General features: G+C 46.6%; 1 protein-coding gene across 1 annotated transcript in view; it reads left to right on the forward strand.

Moving 5' to 3' along the window:
- VILL (villin like) overlaps positions 1 to 18,359 on the forward strand; it is a 37,362-nt gene extending 19,003 nt beyond the window's left edge. Inside the window, exons 6-21 of the mRNA XM_058028069.1 lie at positions 263 to 373; positions 1,790 to 1,989; positions 2,071 to 2,149; positions 3,539 to 3,637; positions 5,157 to 5,310; positions 6,336 to 6,436; positions 7,095 to 7,232; positions 7,777 to 7,935; positions 10,630 to 10,809; positions 11,733 to 11,878; positions 12,579 to 12,723; positions 13,115 to 13,303; positions 14,998 to 15,066; positions 15,695 to 15,706; positions 15,946 to 16,233; positions 17,872 to 18,359. Coding sequence (XP_057884052.1) covers positions 263 to 373; positions 1,790 to 1,989; positions 2,071 to 2,149; positions 3,539 to 3,637; positions 5,157 to 5,310; positions 6,336 to 6,436; positions 7,095 to 7,232; positions 7,777 to 7,935; positions 10,630 to 10,809; positions 11,733 to 11,878; positions 12,579 to 12,723; positions 13,115 to 13,303; positions 14,998 to 15,066; positions 15,695 to 15,706; positions 15,946 to 16,233; positions 17,872 to 17,985 — 2,184 coding nt within the window. The 3' untranslated portion in view covers positions 17,986 to 18,359. The remainder of the gene's footprint in view (positions 1 to 262; positions 374 to 1,789; positions 1,990 to 2,070; positions 2,150 to 3,538; positions 3,638 to 5,156; positions 5,311 to 6,335; positions 6,437 to 7,094; positions 7,233 to 7,776; positions 7,936 to 10,629; positions 10,810 to 11,732; positions 11,879 to 12,578; positions 12,724 to 13,114; positions 13,304 to 14,997; positions 15,067 to 15,694; positions 15,707 to 15,945; positions 16,234 to 17,871) is intronic.
- The last annotated feature ends 781 nt before the right edge of the window (positions 18,360 to 19,140 follow it).

Below are 19,140 nucleotides of genomic sequence, written 5' to 3' on the forward strand. Positions count from 1 at the left end.
CTTCCCCTTCCTCCTACACTCATTTTTGAGCAGATTTACAGCTGGGTATCTCATTTCTGCTCAAGAACTTCTATTTCGGGACAGTTTTCAAGTCCTCACTTGAGGGTTTGGTGTTAGCACTGTGCTCAGTGAGGAGCTGAGTGCCAGCAGAATGAGGAGTCACTGCAAACCTGTTCTTACATCCCCAGGGACAGGTTTGCCATGGCTGGCACTTGTCACCTGCAGCTCTCCTTGTCCAAACTCTCTCCTTTCCCTGTGACAGGTAGCACTCTCCTGGGACAGCTTCAACAAGGGAGATGTGTTCTTGCTGGACCTTGGTAAAGTGCTGATCCAGTGGAATGGACCCAGCTGCAGCATTGCTGAGAAATCCAGGGTGAGTACAGGCAAAAGACACTTGGCTTAAGGTGGCATTTTTGATGCTTGGGGGGAAAAAAATTCACAGTGTTTTCACAGTGAAAATCTTATGACCAACAACATAGATATGACCAAATAATAATAAATTTTATACTTGCCCATCTGTTGGTTTTAGAGGCCCATGGAATTGCTTTGCTCCACTTCAGACCTGGCCTCAGGTTGCATTTCACAGACACCCAAGGGCACATCACTAGTTCCAGCCCCAGAAAGTCATCCAGCTCCCTCTGGAGCTCATCTCCATCCCTCTGTGCCCTGTTGTTTGCATGGCATAGGATTAGAAAGTCAGCAGCTCCAGTAGGTTTAGCTGCAGTAGCCACCCCAGGGTAGATTAATTTTAATTTTTTTGTTTACAGCATCAACAGGGAATTCTGGCTTGGTCAGTATGAGACAAGCAGGAATACATAACCCAAGTGCTGATAGGTCACATCTATAGCTCTTAATGCACTTTGCAAAGGGATCATTACCCTCATTTTACTGATACAGGAACCAAGATACAGAGATCTGATAAAGCAAGATACAGCAACAGGTCATCAGCAAAGCTGGTGGCCAACTTGTGGTCATTACAGTATTAAAAGGCAGATGGGTCTGCTCTGTGTGTGGTGTCCCCTGATGAACTGGGAGAGGCGGAATCTCCCCAGGGAATGCCATTTTTGGGGCACAGTGGAGATCCTGTGGATGCTGAAGAAGGTACAAAGCAATCCTCAACACAGGAGGGGGAGCAGGTTTGTGGCTGCTGGGTTCATCTCAGGCCTCAAGCAGGTCATCTCCCATGTCTGATAAAGAGACAGGAGATAAAGAGAGGAGTCTTTCAAAGCTATTGCAGTAGGAGTCATGGGAACAAAAAAAAAATCAATTGAAGATGGAGATTTCAGCCTAATTAGCTGCTTGACATTTCATGCTGCTTTTTTCACAGAAGACATCCACATTTTTTGAACACTTAAAACATTTAAATGTAAAATGCCACCGTGGGGTGGCCGGGGTCCTGCAGCTCTGCAGCATCCTGCCTCGTTGGCCTCAGCATGTGTTCATCTGTCCCCCAGACCATCCCAGAGGACCACTGGACCTGCTGGTGCACAGTCCCATGCAGGCAGTGCCTGTTGTGGCTCCCACATGCCTGTGGCTCCCACATGCCTCCTCCCATGTGCCCTGTGGGAGCAGCATCAACAGCGACTGCAATTAGCAGTATTTTCCTACGAGTTAGTTAATAATCAGGCATTACAAACATATCTGCTTCTTTAATAGCTAAATTTGGAAGGCACTAGGAGCTTCAGGGAGCTGTGGTAACCTGGCTGGGGCTGCTGGTTCTCAGTCACTGCTTGGAGTTCGCTGGGTGTGGGGTGTGTGTCAGGACTTACCCCTGTGGGTCCTTGTGCAGGGTCTTGCTCTGGCTCGGAGCATCAGGGACAGCGAGAGGGGTGGCCGTGCTCAGATTGGCATCATTGACAACGAGAGGGACTCGCCAGACCTGATGCAGATCATGAGGATGGTGCTGGGCGAGAGGCGCGGGGAGCTCCGCGACGCCGTCCCCGACACCAAAGCCGACGAGCTGCAGAAAGCCAACGTCAGGCTCTACCAGTGAGTCCTGTGCTCCCAACCCTGTCCCTTGTCCCAGGGGCTCTGTGGGGTCTAACTCAGCTCCGTGGCTCTGTCTTGCAGTGTCTATGAGAAGGACAACGACCTGGTGGTGCAGGAGATCGCCACCCGGCCCCTGACGCAGGATCTGCTCCAGCACGAGGTGAGACAAAGCCAGAGTGGCCTTTGCAGCCAGAAGAGGAGGCTGTGGCTCACTTTGTTTTCAGCTGAGCACCTGTTTCCTGAAAATTATCAGGCCTTCCATCACTAGGAGAGCTTTGCCCTGCTGTTAGGTTAGGACAGCTTAGCCCTGCTACAATCTCAGCAGCCGGAGGTAGGTGGTGTGCTGAAGCTGTTCCAAGAAGAGATGGCAAATTGATGCTCTGAGCCAAGGATTATATTAGCTTGGCAATCACAGTGAGGGAGAGCTGCATACCAGGAATAAATTCCAGATGGAATGAAGGCTTCTTAATACCTGATGTTCAAGGATAGCCTTCCCTCTGCTGACTCCAGAGCAAATAAATACTCTGCTCACGAAACCAGGGAGATTTGTTTTCCTGCCATAGCAAGTGGCTGGTCTCAGTGACCCACCCTAGAAGGAGATTTCCTGACAGACCCTCTGTGCGGAGTTTTTCAGAAAACAGAGGCTTTTCCTCTGACTGGAATTTGGCAGAGAATTGCTCATCCTTAATTCTCTGCAGTGCAGAGCAGCCTATTCCAGCACAGCACCGTGCCGCAAGGCTCCCACTCCCCTTTGCATCCTGATGTCAGCCTTGTTAAAATCTCAGCCTCCCTTTGCAGACATGTGAAGCCCTTTTTCTTCTTTCATAGTTCAGTTTGAAAAAGGAGCAGCCTTTGGTCCCACAGTGTGTTTGGAGCTGTCTGCAGTGGGGATGGGCTCAGCACACCCCTCATCCCCTTTGGGTTTGGGATCCTGCTGCATTCACAGCAATGCAACACTGAGCTCCAGATCAGGGATATCAGTGAGGACAAAATATTCATGCAGAACATGTCTAACTTGGACCTTTCCTGCTCCTTTAGAAGCAGATTTGGGCATAAATGCAGGGAGCAGCAGGGTAGGGTAGATATTTCAGTGTACACTTCTCCTGGCCCCTTTTGGAGCTGGTGTGGTTTTTGATTTGAGAACACCTCCTCTGAGGCTGTAATAGACAGTTTTGAGCAATGACTAAGAAAAATACATACTTTAGCTAGTTAAAATTATAAATCAACAGCCTGGGCCAGGTGTGCCCACACCTGTGAACCTCTACCCTGTGGGGTTGGTGGTAGTTGCACTCCATTTATAAACTATGGAAATTAATTAATTAATAGTTGTACTCCATGTATATACCAAGAAATTATTTCTCTGTCACCTCTGATAATGGCTGCACCAGGGTTAGAGCTCTGCAAGGCAGAGAAATGAGCTGGATATGCATCTGACTTAAATCTACAACAAGGATCCACCTGATTGGGCTACAAATTATGAGCTTTTCCTGCACAGAGTTTTTCACTTTTGGTTTTTTTTCTGTTTCCTGTTTTTTTGGTTTAACCTCAGGACTGCTACATTTTAGACCAAGGTGGCTTCAAAATTTATGTCTGGAGAGGAAAGGCCTCCAGCCCAGAAGAGAAAAAAGCAGCATTCACTCGAGCTGTGGTGAGTTGTAATAGAGTGCAAATGATGTCGTGGGCGGTTGATATGTGCTGATCTAGATCTGACCACTAATTACAATTAAGTGTAGCTCTTGGGGAGCTGGCCTGTGTAATAACAGAGAAGTTGAGTGTCTAGGGGAAGCATGATGACATAAATACAAAATTGTTAGTCATCAAATTGTGCTAGGACTAAGACCTGCCACTAAAACTAAGAAAAAAACGGATAAAGAAAATCAAGTATGAAAGAAAATACTTTTCTAAGTGGTAAATAATGAACTTCTGGGAACTGTTGGTTCAAGGGATGGTGGAATCAGAGAGGATCAGCAGGGTCAATAATTTGACCAAAAAAGGTGCATAAACAGATAATAAAGGGGCTCTGACATCCATGTGTTATTTTCTGTCAGAGCATTCACCAGCTCTTCCTCTCAGAAAAAAATTAGCCTCAAGGGAGCCTGAGCAAGTAAGGAATTTGGTATTTTTTTACAAGTTAGCATGTTGAAGTGAAGACTATGAGGGAACACGGCTTTTATTTAGACATTTACTTATGGGAAGACCATAAATGGCTTCATCTTCCATGAGACCTAACTAGGACATACTGAACTTCAGTGGGTCCACCTTCAGTAAGGTCCAACCTGGGGACTCCAGCCTCAATAGGATTGCATCTATTGTCTCAGAGAAGAAAAGCTTAAAAATGCCTTAAAAGTTATCACTGTCCTCTGTGCTCCTTTCAAGAGCTTGACTCAGACTCATTTCAGTAGGCAATCATCTCTGCAAATTCTGGCCCTGAGCTACACATGTAGAACAAAAGATATGTCTGTCTTTCAGTGTGGCAGGTGGGAGGGACGGGAGAGCCATCTGCTCTGCTTTTCCCTGAGGGCAGTGTGTGGCTGCAGCTTTTACAGCACAAGTTGGATGCTCAGAAAGCCACAATCAGGCTCCTTCCCACAGCTGCCAGCACTGCACCTCGGGTCATCCTGGAGCCTTCTGAGATAAACACAGGAGCAGTTCCCAAAACTGAACGAGGATTTTGGCATTGTGGCTGAACACAGAACATTTTCTTCCCATTTATATTGTATCAAGCACCTCTGTTGAAATAGTCTTTTAACTTGATGGTAGCACTATTACAAAGAAATAATACAGGTTTAAGGAAAGAAATAGAAAAAGAGAAGAAAAAATGTTTGTGAGTCCCTTCAAAACAGACTTCATGCTCTGGGCATGCTGAGCTGCCTCCACCCCTTCACTCCCATGCTCTCTACCAGGAAGAACAGCTTTCCTGACTTAGAGAGGGACAAAAAGTTTGGAGAAAAGAGATAGGAGTAGGGTTCAGTCCCCTAAAGACAGAAGTAAACATCATACTACAGCAAGAGTCTTCAGGTACTTCTGATTAGTGCAAATGCAAATCTTGGACTGAATCCCACCCTGTGTTCAGTGAGGGACACTCTTCAGGCTGGTCCAGGTCCACACCCCTCTTCTCATGTCTGTAAAAAGCAAAAGCTCACTAATGACCTTTCTGAACCCACCAGGGTTTTATCCAAGCCAAAGGCTATCCTTCATCCACCAACGTGGAGGTGATCAATGATGGAGCAGAGTCAGCCATGTTCAAACAGCTCTTCCAGAGGTGGACAGAAAAGAACGAAACGCAAGGGCTGGGCAAGGTCTACACTACAGGCAAAATTGGTGAGCATGTTGGTCCTGGGTTTGTCTTTCCTACCTGTGCTAAGCAATAGCTGAGGGAACATCATTCACATCAACTGTCTCCTGCCTTCAGGATCTCAAAAATCTAATGTACACTCTGCTGGTGCCTTCTGTTTTCCATCTTCTTCAGTTGATGGAAAGGATTCATGAACTGAAGGACATTCAGCTCTGCTGAATTTTCTGCTATGAACCAAATTGCCACTTTGAATATAAATGTTGTCAGAGAGTCACTCCTCTCTGAAGAATTGTATGCAAAATTTCCATCTTGCAAATCTCCCAAATTTCCTTTATAAAGGGCTAATGCTGAGCCTGATAAGGAGCTCTGCTTTCATTTACACTGGCATCCATCCAGTCCCCTCCTGACATCAGTGGAATGATGCTGTATTTACACAGGGTGTAAATGGTGTATTTATCACACTGCTGAAGGGAATATTACAATGCATTAACCCCAAAGACTAAACAATTCCAAAGAGAGAGAATTTGTTGATGAATGATGGGAAGGTGACAGAGATGCTGAACATCTCCATCAATAACAGCCTGAGAGCCACAAATCTCTTTCCCTTGGAAGTTCTCTCTTTTCTCTCCATCTCTGTTTCTCTCTGTGCTGTCTGTAAATGCTCTCTTTCTTTGGCATGAACTGGAGAAATGTAGGCATTTTATTTCTGAAATCAGCATTTTAAAAGGAGGAAAATATTTATGGATTTGGAAAAAAATTAAGATTTTTCAGTCAGGAGACTAGTAATATTTTTACCAGCTAGCTGTCACTGGAACATGCTGTGTGGCCAATTCCAGCCTGTCATAGGTCAACACTGAAGTGGGTTTGCTCTTGCATATTCCAAAATCAGCATTGGTTTACTGGGGACAGGAGTGGCTTTTTGCAAACCTGGACTGGGTTTTGCTTGCTGTACAGTGGTTGTGGGTGTGGATGGGAAGGGTTTGTGTGGTGCAGTCACTGGATTCTTGTTTTTATTCTGTTTTTGCTCTTGTTTTTGTTTTGTCTGACGCAGCCAAGGTGGAGCAGGTGAAGTTTGACACCACCCAGCTCCACGCCAGGCCTGAGCTGGCGGCTGAGCAGAGGATGGTCGATGATGCCTCCGGGGAGATCGAGGTGAGACAGCTCCTTTGGCTGGCAGAGGGTGCAGTGATCAGCCTCTTTCCAAGCATTTCTTGGTTTGTTCAGCTTGGGAGAGGCTGAGGATGGACCTCATGGCTCTTCACAGCTTCCTCATGAGGGGCAGGTGTCACAGACATCTTTTATGAAAAATCTTTTCTTTAAGATTTTTCCTCCTGGGAAGCTGAGAGGCTTCAAGGACAAAATGTAAACAATGATTATCTGCTGCTGTGGAATGCAACAGGTGGATCTGTGATTGGCCCTTGTTAAATGTTTGTGGTTAGTGGCCAATCACAGCCCAGCTGGCTCGGACAGAGAGCCGAGCCACAAACCTTTGTTATCATTCTTTCCTATTCTATTCATAGCCAGTCTTTTGATTAAACCCTTTCTTCTATTCTTTTAGTATAGTTTTGATGTAATATATATATATAATAAAATAATAAATCAAACCTTCTGGAACATGGAGTCAGATTCTCATCTCTTCCCTCAACCTGAGACCCCTGTGAACACGGTCACAGGCAGGCACTGATCTCTTCCCTCCAATGGTGGGACCTGAGGGAACACCTGAAGCTTCAGTGGTGTGTTAGCCAAAAGGTTGTGCTCTGTCCTTACCTTGACTCCACAGCTGCTCACCAAGATGTTTTTTGTTCCCTAGGTGTGGAGGATTGAGAACTTGGAAATGCAGCCAGTGAATCCCAAGATGTATGGGCAGTTCTATGGGGGTGATTGCTACCTGGTCCTGTACACCTACCTGAGGTCAGGCAGACCCCACTACATCATCTACATGTGGCAGGTAGGTCAAAGCAGAGCAGAGGGCACTGTGCTGTTCCTGCTGTACAAGCCTAAAGCTGAAGGAAGCAATTGCACACAAAAATCCCAACCCAAGCACCCAGAAGAACTCAGATACACTTTGCTCATCAATTTCAAACATCCCAAGCTGTCCTTTGTAGATACTATGGACACTGATCCCAAACTGGCATCAGGCTAAGCATCAAAAAAGTCAGACAGAAAGAGTGGAGAATGGTGGGGCTTACAGTGCTGAGGTCAAAGTTTGGAGTTGGATTGTCCCTTAAAGCCTCAGTTCTTAGAGTTCTGTGGTTATATGGATATCTCTGCTTCCCTTTTTGAAGTATATCTTCATGCAGAGAGAAGCTTCAAAATGGGACTCTGAAGTCTGCAAAACCAGAATGCCAGTGAAATTTAAATATCTGGAGGTTTTAACTCTGATCTCATGGTATTACACACTTTGGGACTGGCAGGTGTTGAATTGTGAAGAGGTTTGTAGGTTTGTACCCTTGCTCTCATCACGCTGTGTGTGTCACCCCCCTGTCCCCCAGGGCCGCCACGCCTCCGTGGATGAGATCACTGCCTGTGCCCTCAACGCCATCGAGCTGGACAGGAAATACGGGGACGAGGCCGTGCAGGTGCGGGTGACCATGGGCAAGGAGCCCAGGCACTTCCTGGCCATCTTCAAGGGCAAGCTGGTCATCTACGAGGTAACCTGCTCTCAGGTTTAGTGTTGCTGAAATGGCTCCTGAGGTATTAAAGACTCTTTTTTCCCAGCCCTGTGACCAAAGAAGTCAAGATTCCTCAGCTCTGGTTTTCAAGGTTGTTTATTTTCTCTTATCTAATATATTCTTTCTCTGACCTGCTGATATCTGTCCAGCAGGTCAGGTTGTGGCACATTGACCACCCTTGGGATGGTGTTAGTTTTTTATACTAAAACCTACGTGCACTTTATTTACAATAATTTTCCAGTACCTATCACCTATGTTAGACAGTCTGTCTCTAAACCAATCCAAGTGTCACCATCACAGCAGAAGATGGAGGACAAAAAGAAGAAGAAGAAGGACAGGACACACCCATATTCCTCCATCTTGCCTCTTGAACCCCATTCTAAAACCCCAAAATTCTACTTTTTCACCCTGTGACAAATTAACTATCATTCTACTCAAACTCTTGTGGCTTGTAACTCTTCACATAAATTTGCTAATTGTTTCCATGGGCTAAAATCAAGGTCACAGGTGTCTTTGATTCCATGCCCAGGTCTCTGAGCCCCCTGCCAGGGTCTGAGTCCTCCAGGGCAGCCAGAGGAATGTCCTGGGCTCCAACAACCTGGCTTTGGGGGGTGGGAGCACCAATGGTGGTTTGGCAGCTGCAGTGGAAATAGCCCAATAAAAATGGGCTGATATTCAGGAAAGGAGCCTGCCAGCCCTGCCCAGACTGGCAGACTGGACATTCTAGTACTCCTCAAGCAGTCTGAGCACTGTTGGAGTAAACACAGACCTGGACTGACCCAAATCAACTGAGCTCCATCCCTGAGCTTCAGCAGTGATGTATGGAGTTCATTACGACTCTGTCCCAAAATATTTTGCAGAGTTAGAATAAGGCAGTCATCCTGTGAATTACCAGTGCTGCTATCCAGAGAGGGTCCTTCAAAATATCCTACAAACAAGATTTGCATTGTCCTTGCCTCAATCACATCACATAACTACCAACCCACTTCACTTGCTGCCTTGCCTGCTGACAAATGTGGTGGAGAAATTCCACCTGTGGCTGTGGGAGAGGGGAATTGCCCTCAGCTCTCAGTGTTGGTCCCACCATTTGATTTCCATGGCAGGTGTTCAGTTAAGATGAGCACAGCTGGAAATCAGGGTACAGATGCCCTGCCCAGTTTGCATGGCACATCCTCTACAGACACCAAGATCTGGTCACATGGACCTTGAGCATCTTGATGGGAGCTGGTCAGGACTCCATAATCAGGGAGAAATGTGGGAGTTGTGCCATGTAGGTTTCGTTCTGACCTGGAATCAGAAGACACTTGTATTTCCTTACCTGCTCAGTGCAGAACCATGCTTCATTATTGTTGAATTTGTAAGCAACTCTGACGAGGGGAGGAATGATGAATCTGACTCCATGTTCTTAGAAGGCTAATTTATTATGATATATTATATTATATTATATTATATTATATTATATTATATTATATTATATTATATTATATTATATTATATTATATTATATTATATTATATTATATTATATTATAATTAGAGTATAGTATAGTATATTACATTATATTATAATTAGAGTATAGTATAGTATAGTATAGTATAGTATAGTATAGTATAGTATAGTATAGTATAGAATGCTATACTAAAACTATACTATAGAATAAAGATACAGACAGAAGGCTTGAAAAAGAGTGAATAAGGAAAACTCGTGACTCCCTCTTCCCAAGTCCCAACACAGCTGGCTGTGATTGGTTATTAAGTAAAAACAATTCACATGAAACCAATCAAACAATCACCTTTTTGATAAACAACCTCCAGACTACTTTCCAAAGCAACAAAATACAGGAGAAGCAAATCAGATAGTTACTGTTTTCATTTTTCTCTGAGGCTTCTCAGCTTCCCAGGAGAGGAAATCGTGGTGAAGGGATTTTTCAGAAAATATGACAGTAACACATAATTGCAAGTGGGCAGGGTGGCCCAGAGCCCTCCTCAGATCAGTCACATCCTAGATCTGTGTGTCCTCCTCACCTCTCAGTGCTACCTATTGGAATAATCCCAATATAGCTGGACAGGATGAGCCTGAGTTTGTCTGGCCCTTGGTGCTGAACCCAAATTGCAGCAACTGTGGTGTTTTACCCCAGAGACACCTTTGGCTGGCTGGATGCTGCAGCTGGGCCCTTGGGGACGAGTCCAGGCTTGCAGGAGCTCAGATTTACCTCTGGTGGAGAAGCTTTAAGATGATGGTGAAGGAAAGGAGTGGGTTCTGATGGAGGGTTTTGATCCAGAGGTTTATACTGGCCCACAGGCCTCTGAATCCAGCAACAGCTCCAACAGAACTCCTGAACCACAGCGTGGTTGCTGTTCCTTTAACCTGGGGAAGACGGGGAGGGAAGGGGTAGGGTGCCACCAACCAGGTACAGGAGAGGAGGTCTCAAGGGACAAAGGACACCTGGATGGCCCAATGCCCCCTCGGGTGGAGGGCATCCTTTGAATCTGCAAATCACTCCATGCCCTTCTGGAATGCCAGGATGGACAGACAGTGCTCGGCAGGGAGCAAGGGAGGGGGAAGGAGAGGTGACTGACACACTTGGCAGGGAATTATCAGGGAGGCACCTGAGGTTCTGGGGTAAACCCTGAAATCACAACACAACAGCTGCCCTTCCCTCTCTCCTTGCAGGGCGGCACCAGCCGGGCTCAGCAGGGCAGCCCCGAGCCGGCGATCCGCCTCTTCCAGGTGAGGGGCACGGATGAGGTGAACACCAAGGCCACAGAGGTGCCAGCCCGAGCCTCCTCCCTCAACTCCAACGATGTCTTCCTGCTGAGCACCAGCCAGGTCTGCTACCTGTGGTGTGGGAAGGTGAGTCTGCAGAGACACACGAGGAGGCAGCCAAAAGGATCTGAAAATGGTGAGGTGGGGCTTGAGTCTCCTGCCTCTGCTAGGTCATGGAGATGAATCCTTGGGCAGGTGGCCCATTAATTCAGTGGAGAAATGGCTTCAAGTTGTGCCAGGGGAGGTTAATACTACATACTAAAAAAATTTTCATCACAGAAGGGGATGTCAAGCACTGGAACAGGCTGCCCAGGGCAATGGTGGAGTCAAAAGTATTCAAAAATGTGTGGATGTGGCACTTGATGACATGATTTTGTGATGGGCTGATGGTTTGACTTCATGATACTAACGGTCTTTTTCACCCTTAATGATTCAATGATTCTGTGAGAAAACTGCACCCAGGAAAGGGCTCTGTCTGTGGAGGGTCAGCAGTAAAAGCCTTCTCTACAAATGTAACCCATGTTGGGGTTCACCTCACCTCATTGTAGGTGTTCATACAACTTTCATTCAGATCAATAAATCATCCCAGATTTTCCAGCTGTAAGAAATCAGGGTGAGAGCAAATTCATTGATCTTGTGTCAGTTGTGTGTCAGGATGAGATGGCACATCAAACCAAAGCAGAGAATTTGTCAATGTTCCATCCCTGGAAGTGTTCAGAGCCATGTTGGATATGGCTTAGAGCATCCTGTTTGAGTGGAAGGTGTTCCTGATAATCTTTAAAGTCCTTCCTAACCCAAATCATTCTGTCATTCTGTGAGTTTTGCTCTAGGTGCCATTGGCTGCACTAAATGTCCCTTCAAGGACTAGAAATTATTCTGATCATGAGTGATCAGCTCAAGAGCACTCAAGCAGGTCTGAAGCTCTCCAGAGGACCAAGTCAGCTTTTCCCCATGGATAATTTTTGCCAGTCTGCCCCTAACTGCACCTGTATCTTTTATCCTGGGCACAGGGATGCAGCGGAGATGAGCGGGAGATGGCAAAAATGGTGGCTGACATCGTTTCCAGAAGGGACAAACACACCATCCTGGAAGGACAGGAACCTGCAGAGTTCTGGGAAGCTCTGGGAGGCAAAGCACCTTATGCCAGTGAAAAGAGGTAATAGTGGCCTGCTTGTTCCTCTGGCCAGGGGACATTAGGCAAGGGGTCAAAACTTTGCAGGAAAGTGAATACTTTGTGTCCTCAATAAAGGGAGCACGAGGCCAGAATATCAGCAAGGCCTTGGTCAGAAACCACACCAAGGTGTTTCTTTCCTGGCTTTTGGGCCAGGGGTTCTCCTGAAGTGGGAGCTACAGGTCCAAAGCCTGCAGACAAGGGTGTGCTACATCCTCCTTTCTGCCCAGTAAAACTATCCCATATTTTGTCCTGAGGGCTGCAGGAACCACATGCTCCATTTCCAGTTCCATTACCAGCCGCAGCCCCAGGAGAATCATGAGACCAAATCTGCTTTTGGACAACATGGATTTCTCCAGCCCTCTGGGTTGGTGGTGGTTTCCTCTGCAAAAAGTGATCTGGTGTGGCTTTCACCTGACATGAAACTCATTGCCACAATGAGGGAAGAGTACTGCTTTTGCCTTTTTGGGTGGAGAAAAAAAAAAATTACCTTTGAAAAGCATTAAAATGGTCCGAGAATCCCTTGATACCTGACATTGCTGGCTTCCAGGCCTTTAGATGGGTGTTGCCATGTTCCACCTCTCCCCTCAAGGCTACAACAAGCACCTTCAGGGCCCTGCAGTAAGCCAGGAGGGAACGATTTCCACATTTCTTGCTTTTCCCTCCCCTGCCATGCACGAGGCAGGTTCCAGGAGCAGGTCACACACTACCAGCCTCGCCTCTTTGAGTGCTCCAACCAGACAGGTCGCTTCATCATGACGGAGGTGGTCGGGTTCTGCCAGGAGGACCTGGATGAAGATGATGTCATGCTGCTGGACACATGGGAAGAGGTCAGAAAAAGCCTCCTCCCTTTCTCCTCAGACATGTTTTAAAGCAGGTTATGGCTTTTGTTGGTGGTTATTGAGTTGGGTCTTGGCCTGTGACTGGGTTCAGCTTCCTTGAAACGTACAAGAGCTGTCACCTTTCAGAGTTTACCCCAGAAATATTTATGCTCCATTCCAAAAAAACATTTCAGGTTTTACCCCAGAACTATTTATGCTCCATGCCTGTCTCAAAAGCAAAATCTTCCTTGTTTGGGGGTAAATTTGGGCTCAGAATCACAGGGGACTGTTGGGAAAACACATTTCCAGTCTTGTCTTTGCTTCCACTGGAGGGGAGAAAAAACAGCTGTGTCTGCACAGGTTCTGATGCCTCACTGACCTTCAACTCCTCCCCTTGCAGATTTTCCTTTGGGTTGGCAAAGCCTCCAACACACAGGAGAGGAACGAGGCCATTGCCTCAGCCAAGGAGTATCTCAAGACCCATCCAGCTGGGAGGGACCTGGCAACTCCCATCATCCTGGTGAAGCAGGGCTATGAACCCCTCAACTTCACAGGGTGGTTCAACGCCTGGGACCCCTACAAATGGAGTGTAAGTTGCTGGAAAAGCCCTGAGGCTACTCAGGAGGGCCTGGAGGGTGTTGTTGTCAGTGAATATAGGGTGCATGGAGTGAAACCTCACTAGGAAATGTCCTGAGCTTCACAAAATCATGGAATGGTTTAGGTTGGAAGGAGCCTTAAAGATCATCCAGTTCCAACCCCCTGCCATGTGCAGGGTCCTTCAAAATATGAGGACATGAGTTCCTGGTGCTGTCTGAAGCTCCTTCACCAATAAAAAAGCCCCTGTTTGGTGAAGCAGAGGCTTTTGCAAATGTGCTTAAATTCACAATGTTCATATTTTCATAAATATTACGTTCCAAATCAAGTTTTTGATTTCAGCCAGAAAGAGGTGGGGACTGTGAGTAGTAAAAATCAAGTTCAGAGGGAAAAAAAGACCCACCCACATCATAAAGGAAAAAAGAAAACAAACCAAAGCAACAGAAGTTCTTTGTTGAAAGTGCAGGCACAGAGGCAAATTTATGAGCCAGCTTTAAGGGCAAACTGTGGTGAAAAGAAATATGTGAGCAGACAGGTCTCATGTTCAGGTTTGTGGAAAGCCCATCAGGGCTCAGGAGCTCCTGAGCAAGGTCACCCTTGGTCCCTGCACACCAGCCTTCAAAACCAGAGTTGCAAATACCAGCTCCTCCCTATGTAGAAATGGAAACCTGCTCCCAGAGATGACTGGGAAGGAAAAATTCCTTTCTCCCCTCTTTCCCCAGGACTCCACACTGCAGGAAAACTATTACAGAGATATTTTATTTCCTGTATCTGGGTTTGCATTGTCTTTCTTCCCAATCCATGTGGTGGTGGATGCAGTCTTGACAGCTGGATCTGCAGAGATAAGACAGCAACTCAAAGTGACCCTTAAAATATGTTGATGCTTAGAACAAAGGTCAAAACTTGTGGGTTTGTTTTATTTTTTTTTTTTTTCCCGGGGAACTGCTGAAAAACAAGGATACAGCTCATAAAATATGTGCCTCTAAAAATATCCCCTGTAGGCAGCTTCAGCAACTACAGACAAGCCATCCAAACTGTTGACATCCCAGAAACATCTGGTGTGTGTTCTTCGCTCAGTTTTGGGTCTAAATCTGTTTTCTCTGCAGTCCATGTGTTTATGTTGCTTGTTCTTGTTGGGAAACTTTGTTGGGTGTTTCTGTTAAGAACTGACATCTCCTGGCTGCTTAGGAAAACACAGTCATGAGCTTTGCCAATTTATCTAGCATCTTCCATTTATTTTTTAATAGAAAATAAGAGGTATCTGGTAGCACATGGCACCTAATTACAAGAAGTAAGGACTTGAGGCTTTGAAAAAATATGTTGTTTTAGCTAAATGAAGTAGGAAAGTTGAAAAAAAGGAGTACTTTCAGGTATTGCAAGATTCAACAAAATGTAAAAATTTAAATCCAGCAGTAAATATTATTTCTCTTCATTTTCCTTCTGCTCCAAAGTCTTTAAATTTCCTAGTTCCACCTGTTATTGTACAACTGCAAAGGCTGAAGTCCACTTGTTTTGTTTTTTTTCTTTGTTTTCAAGTGAAAGCTCAGATTTTTCTGACTGCAGGGGCTGAGGTTTGCAGGAGCTGCCACATCAGTGGCCATCACTGGGCTTTAAAATTCGGGATCTCCTGACCCAGGAGTGTGGGCTAAAGGCAGCCCATGGCTCTCACAGCTCTCTCTTTCCCTTTAGGATGGCAAATCCTACGAGGAAATGAAGAACAGCTTGGGAGATGTGTCGGCCATATCCGAGATCAAAGTGGTGAGTTGTGTCTTGGCCATGCAAGTAGGAAACACCTGGGTTCACACACCTCCACATCCCCCAGCCTGTTTGCACCAAGGAGGGGACACCAGGATCAGGATTAGGGCAGGGATGGGAACCTCAGGCTGCCAGCATCAGAGCTGTGCTGCTCTGTGGGAGCAGAGGGAGATGTGATGAATTACCCATAAATACACCCAGACCTTCTGGGCTTTTTCCAGTCCTGCCCAGAGGCATCTGTGAGCAGGACATTGTCCAGCTGCTCTAATGCAGAACAAATTAAGGTGTGTGCAGCTCTAAGAGGGTGTAGTTAAGTGTTTTGTGAATAGTTTACAGTGGTGGAGCCCCTGAGAACTCAAACGTGAGTCCCCTGGTCAAGAGGGGCTTGGTCCAGTGGGGGATCCTCCAAAGTTAATGATGTCCCAACATTCCCAAATGCCATTGTCACAGGGTCAGTTCTGCCCTGGGCAGGGTCAGGATGAGGGCTGGAAGGAAGTGGCAGGTTTGGGTGAGGAGAGATGGCTCATCAAGGAGGGGTGTGCAGGTAATTTAGATGTTTTAGACATGGTAGACATCTAACCTCACCTTCTGTTGTCCCACATGTGCCTTCCCCTGATGTTATCTTGAGAAGAATGAGACTGCTGTAAGTATCCTCAGTTCTTTGCTCTAGTGTGTGCTTTTAGCAGTCCTAACACCAAGGTGTAGCATTTATGGAGGCACTGCACTAACACGTCATTTGGGACTTTCCCCTTGCTGCTTTGGAGCTACAGATAGCCTGTGCCAGAAATAGTCCCCCACAACCCCAGCAGAAAGATCCTGGCATCATCCCCAACTTGCTCTGCCAGAGCATCTCATCATAACATGTTTTCCTCCATTTGGCAGGACCTGAACAACCTCAGCCTGAACAAGAGAACCCTCAGCACCACCAACCTGGCTGGTTCAGCTGCAGCCAATGCCTCCTCGGAGTACAAATCTCACTTCAGCCACAGTGACAGCAACAGCAACAGCTACAGCAACGACTACAACAGCAACAGCAACAACTACAACAGCAACAACAGCCACAGCAGCCCTGCCATGGTGCCCAACGGGGAAGGGATTTACTCCCGAGAGGTGCTGATGCACAGGACCGTGGATGAGCTTCCCGAAGGCGTGGATCCCACTAAAAAAGAGGTGACAGCATTGATGCCTTTCTAACTTGACCTGCAGCTGGCGAAGTGGGCTTTAGACCACCAAGTCCTGCTCAGACTCAAGGGGACACTGGCAGGACACACAGGTGTGACAGTGTTCACAGGGGTTCTTGGATGAGGGAAGAGACGAGAATCTGACTCCATGTTTCAGAAGGCTTGATTTATTATTTTATGATATATATTATATTAAAACTATACTGAAAGAATAGAAGAAAAGGTTTCATCAGAAGGCTAGTTAATTATAGCAAAGAATGATAACAAAGCTTCTGTCTGCAACAGAGTCTGAGCCAGCTGACTGTGGTTGGCCATTAATTACAAACAAACCAACGTGGGCCAATCGCAGATGCACCTGTTGCATTCCACAGCAGCAGATAATCATTGTTTACATTTTGTTCCTGAGGCCTCTCAGCTTCTCAGGAGGAAAAATCCTAAGGAAAGGATTTTTCATGAAAAGATGTCTGTGACAACCAGGTGTCACCAAAAGCAAGAGCTTTGTGTGAGGAAGTTCATAGGACCACAGAATGGTTGGGTTGGAAGGGAGCTCAAAGGTGGTCTAGTTCCAACCCCCTGCTGTGGACAGGGACGCCTTGTGGTGCTTTTAGCCTAGTTGAAGTAATTATGGGGTTTCTAGGGCAGAAAAAATAAAAGTAGTAAAAAAAGTAAAACATTTTTTAAAAATGTTTTCTTCTGGTGGAATTGTTTTGCTCTGCCATCCAACTTCTGTCCTCAGAGGGAAAGGGGGACAAGGTGACACAGCTGAGAACTAAGCCAGAATTTGCATTTTACTCAAGCTTAGGTGAATGTTTTCATTTGAAACTCCTCCCAGAAGGGATGGTTTGGGTTTTTTTTTTAATTGTCAGAAAGTTTGCATTTCAGCAATTTTCAATTTCAGAAGAAATTTCATATCCCGGATTTCCAGTCAGCCCAAGGATTTTGGCAGTGTCTGCAGCTGAATCCAAGCAAGCTGATGGAAGGGACAGAGGATTGATTCCCTCTACCCTCTGTAATCCTTGTTTGACCAATGTCTTGCCCAACAGATCTGGCAAAGGCCAGCACCCATGGCCAGAGCCATGACCCACAGCTGGGCTCTACATGGGTTCTTCTACCCAAAATACCAGGAAAAAACTCAACCTCCCATTCCCACAGGACCTTTTTCAGCATCTCTGATGAGCCCTCTTTCTGCAAACCCTTCTTTCCAGCAACGGGAGTGAACAATTCCAGTGAATATTTTAGGGGAAGGGACTGAGCAGGGGGAGATGCTTTCACTGTGAATCACTGCCCATAACTCTGGCCAGCAGAGCTTCCCTGGTGGGCCATAAATTGTCCTGGCCACAGTGTGATCAGCAGGGGCTAAATTCCAGCCAGAGCATGCTAACTCCTCAAAACTGGAACACCTCTTTGGGCTGGGGGGCTTTTATTCCCTGGTGCTTTGGGAAGTGGGATGAGGAGCAGTGGGCTGGGACGTTGCATTTCCCAGCACGAGGACAGGGAGCTGAGCAGGAGCTGTTGGTCTGGAGTCAGAGGTCCGCTCTGGCACAGTGGGGAGGGGATGCAGCCATGGGGGTGTCCCAGGCTCTGCAAAAGCCAAAGCTGACCTGTCCTTTCTCTCTCCTCACTGCAGTGCTATCTCTCCGATGCTGATTTCCACGATATCTTTGGGAAGTCCAAGGACGAGTTCTACCAGATGCCCAAATGGAAGCAGCAGAACGAGAAGAAGCAATTTGGACTCTTCTGAGACTGCAGGGGGCATCTGATGACTCTGGGACCAGCCCCTGCTCCCTTAGGAGCGGCAGGAAAGAAGTGCAGGCATTTCCTCAGTGATCCCAACCCAGCAGCCCAGTCCAGCTCAGTCATTCCAGCAGCCACTGTTCAAGGGATGGCTCCTTTCTCCCTGCAGACCCAGAACCCCAGGAGGAAAAACCTTTTTCAGGAACAGCTTCTTGACAAGATATTTTTTGCCTCTTCCTGAAACACTTTATTTCTGATAGCCATGAAGACAAGTGTGTGCCACATCTGCATTGTAGCCTCATCTTTCCTCTCCCTTTTGCAAATTGCCACGTGCACCAGGCCATGATCTTCCTTCATTTGTAGAAGTTTAAAATTAGTCAAGACAAAGGCCATTTGCAGCTGCTGTGTGAATTCTGGGTGGGGAGAGGAGGGGGAAGCCCTCAGAGGATGGAGGGGGAGCCTTGAGGTCAGGAACAAGCCAGATGCCTGATGAGATACTCTGGGGAGTGACACCAGACAGTTCTGCCCCTTCTCACAAAAAAACAGCAAGAATCATGTCCAGATTGACATGCATAGCCCAGGGCAGGTAAAACACATGAGAACCTGGTTTGGGGGATAAAAGCACTTATTATGAGCATATTTATTAGCTGATGTTTCCAGAGGATGATGACACCGAAGGCTAGACACAAATATTGATTTTTCACTGCCAGATAAGACTCTATTTTTTTCCTCATTCAGACAGCATCTGCAATCTCACCTGGCCTCCCTGACTGTGGCCAGGTGAATGTCAGAGTCCACCTGGCCACAGACCAGAGTCTTGAGGAAGCCAGGAGGGGTTTGGGTGTGATCTGAGGCAGAGGGTGTCCTACTGAAGCTTTTACCAGGACTCCATCCCTGTGATGTCCATGAGAGTGCTGGTTCCACACTGTGGGATCAGTCTGACTGGGGAGGGCAGTGGGAAATGTGAGCAATCAGTGACTACAGGACAAAACTGTAAACTAAAGGAAGAAACACCACCTTTAAAAACTCAGACAGTGTGGGTTTGCAGCTTTACTCCATTTCCAACCTGATCAGTGATTCCAAATAAACATCCAGCAGCAGCACTGTAAATGTCCTTCATCAGCATGGGGGGGTAGGATGGCAGCAGATAAAAGCTCTGCAG

The sequence above is a fragment of the Melospiza georgiana genome, chromosome 1 (genome assembly GCF_028018845.1).
Source record: "Melospiza georgiana isolate bMelGeo1 chromosome 1, bMelGeo1.pri, whole genome shotgun sequence".
Taxonomy (NCBI): domain Eukaryota; kingdom Metazoa; phylum Chordata; class Aves; order Passeriformes; family Passerellidae; genus Melospiza; species Melospiza georgiana.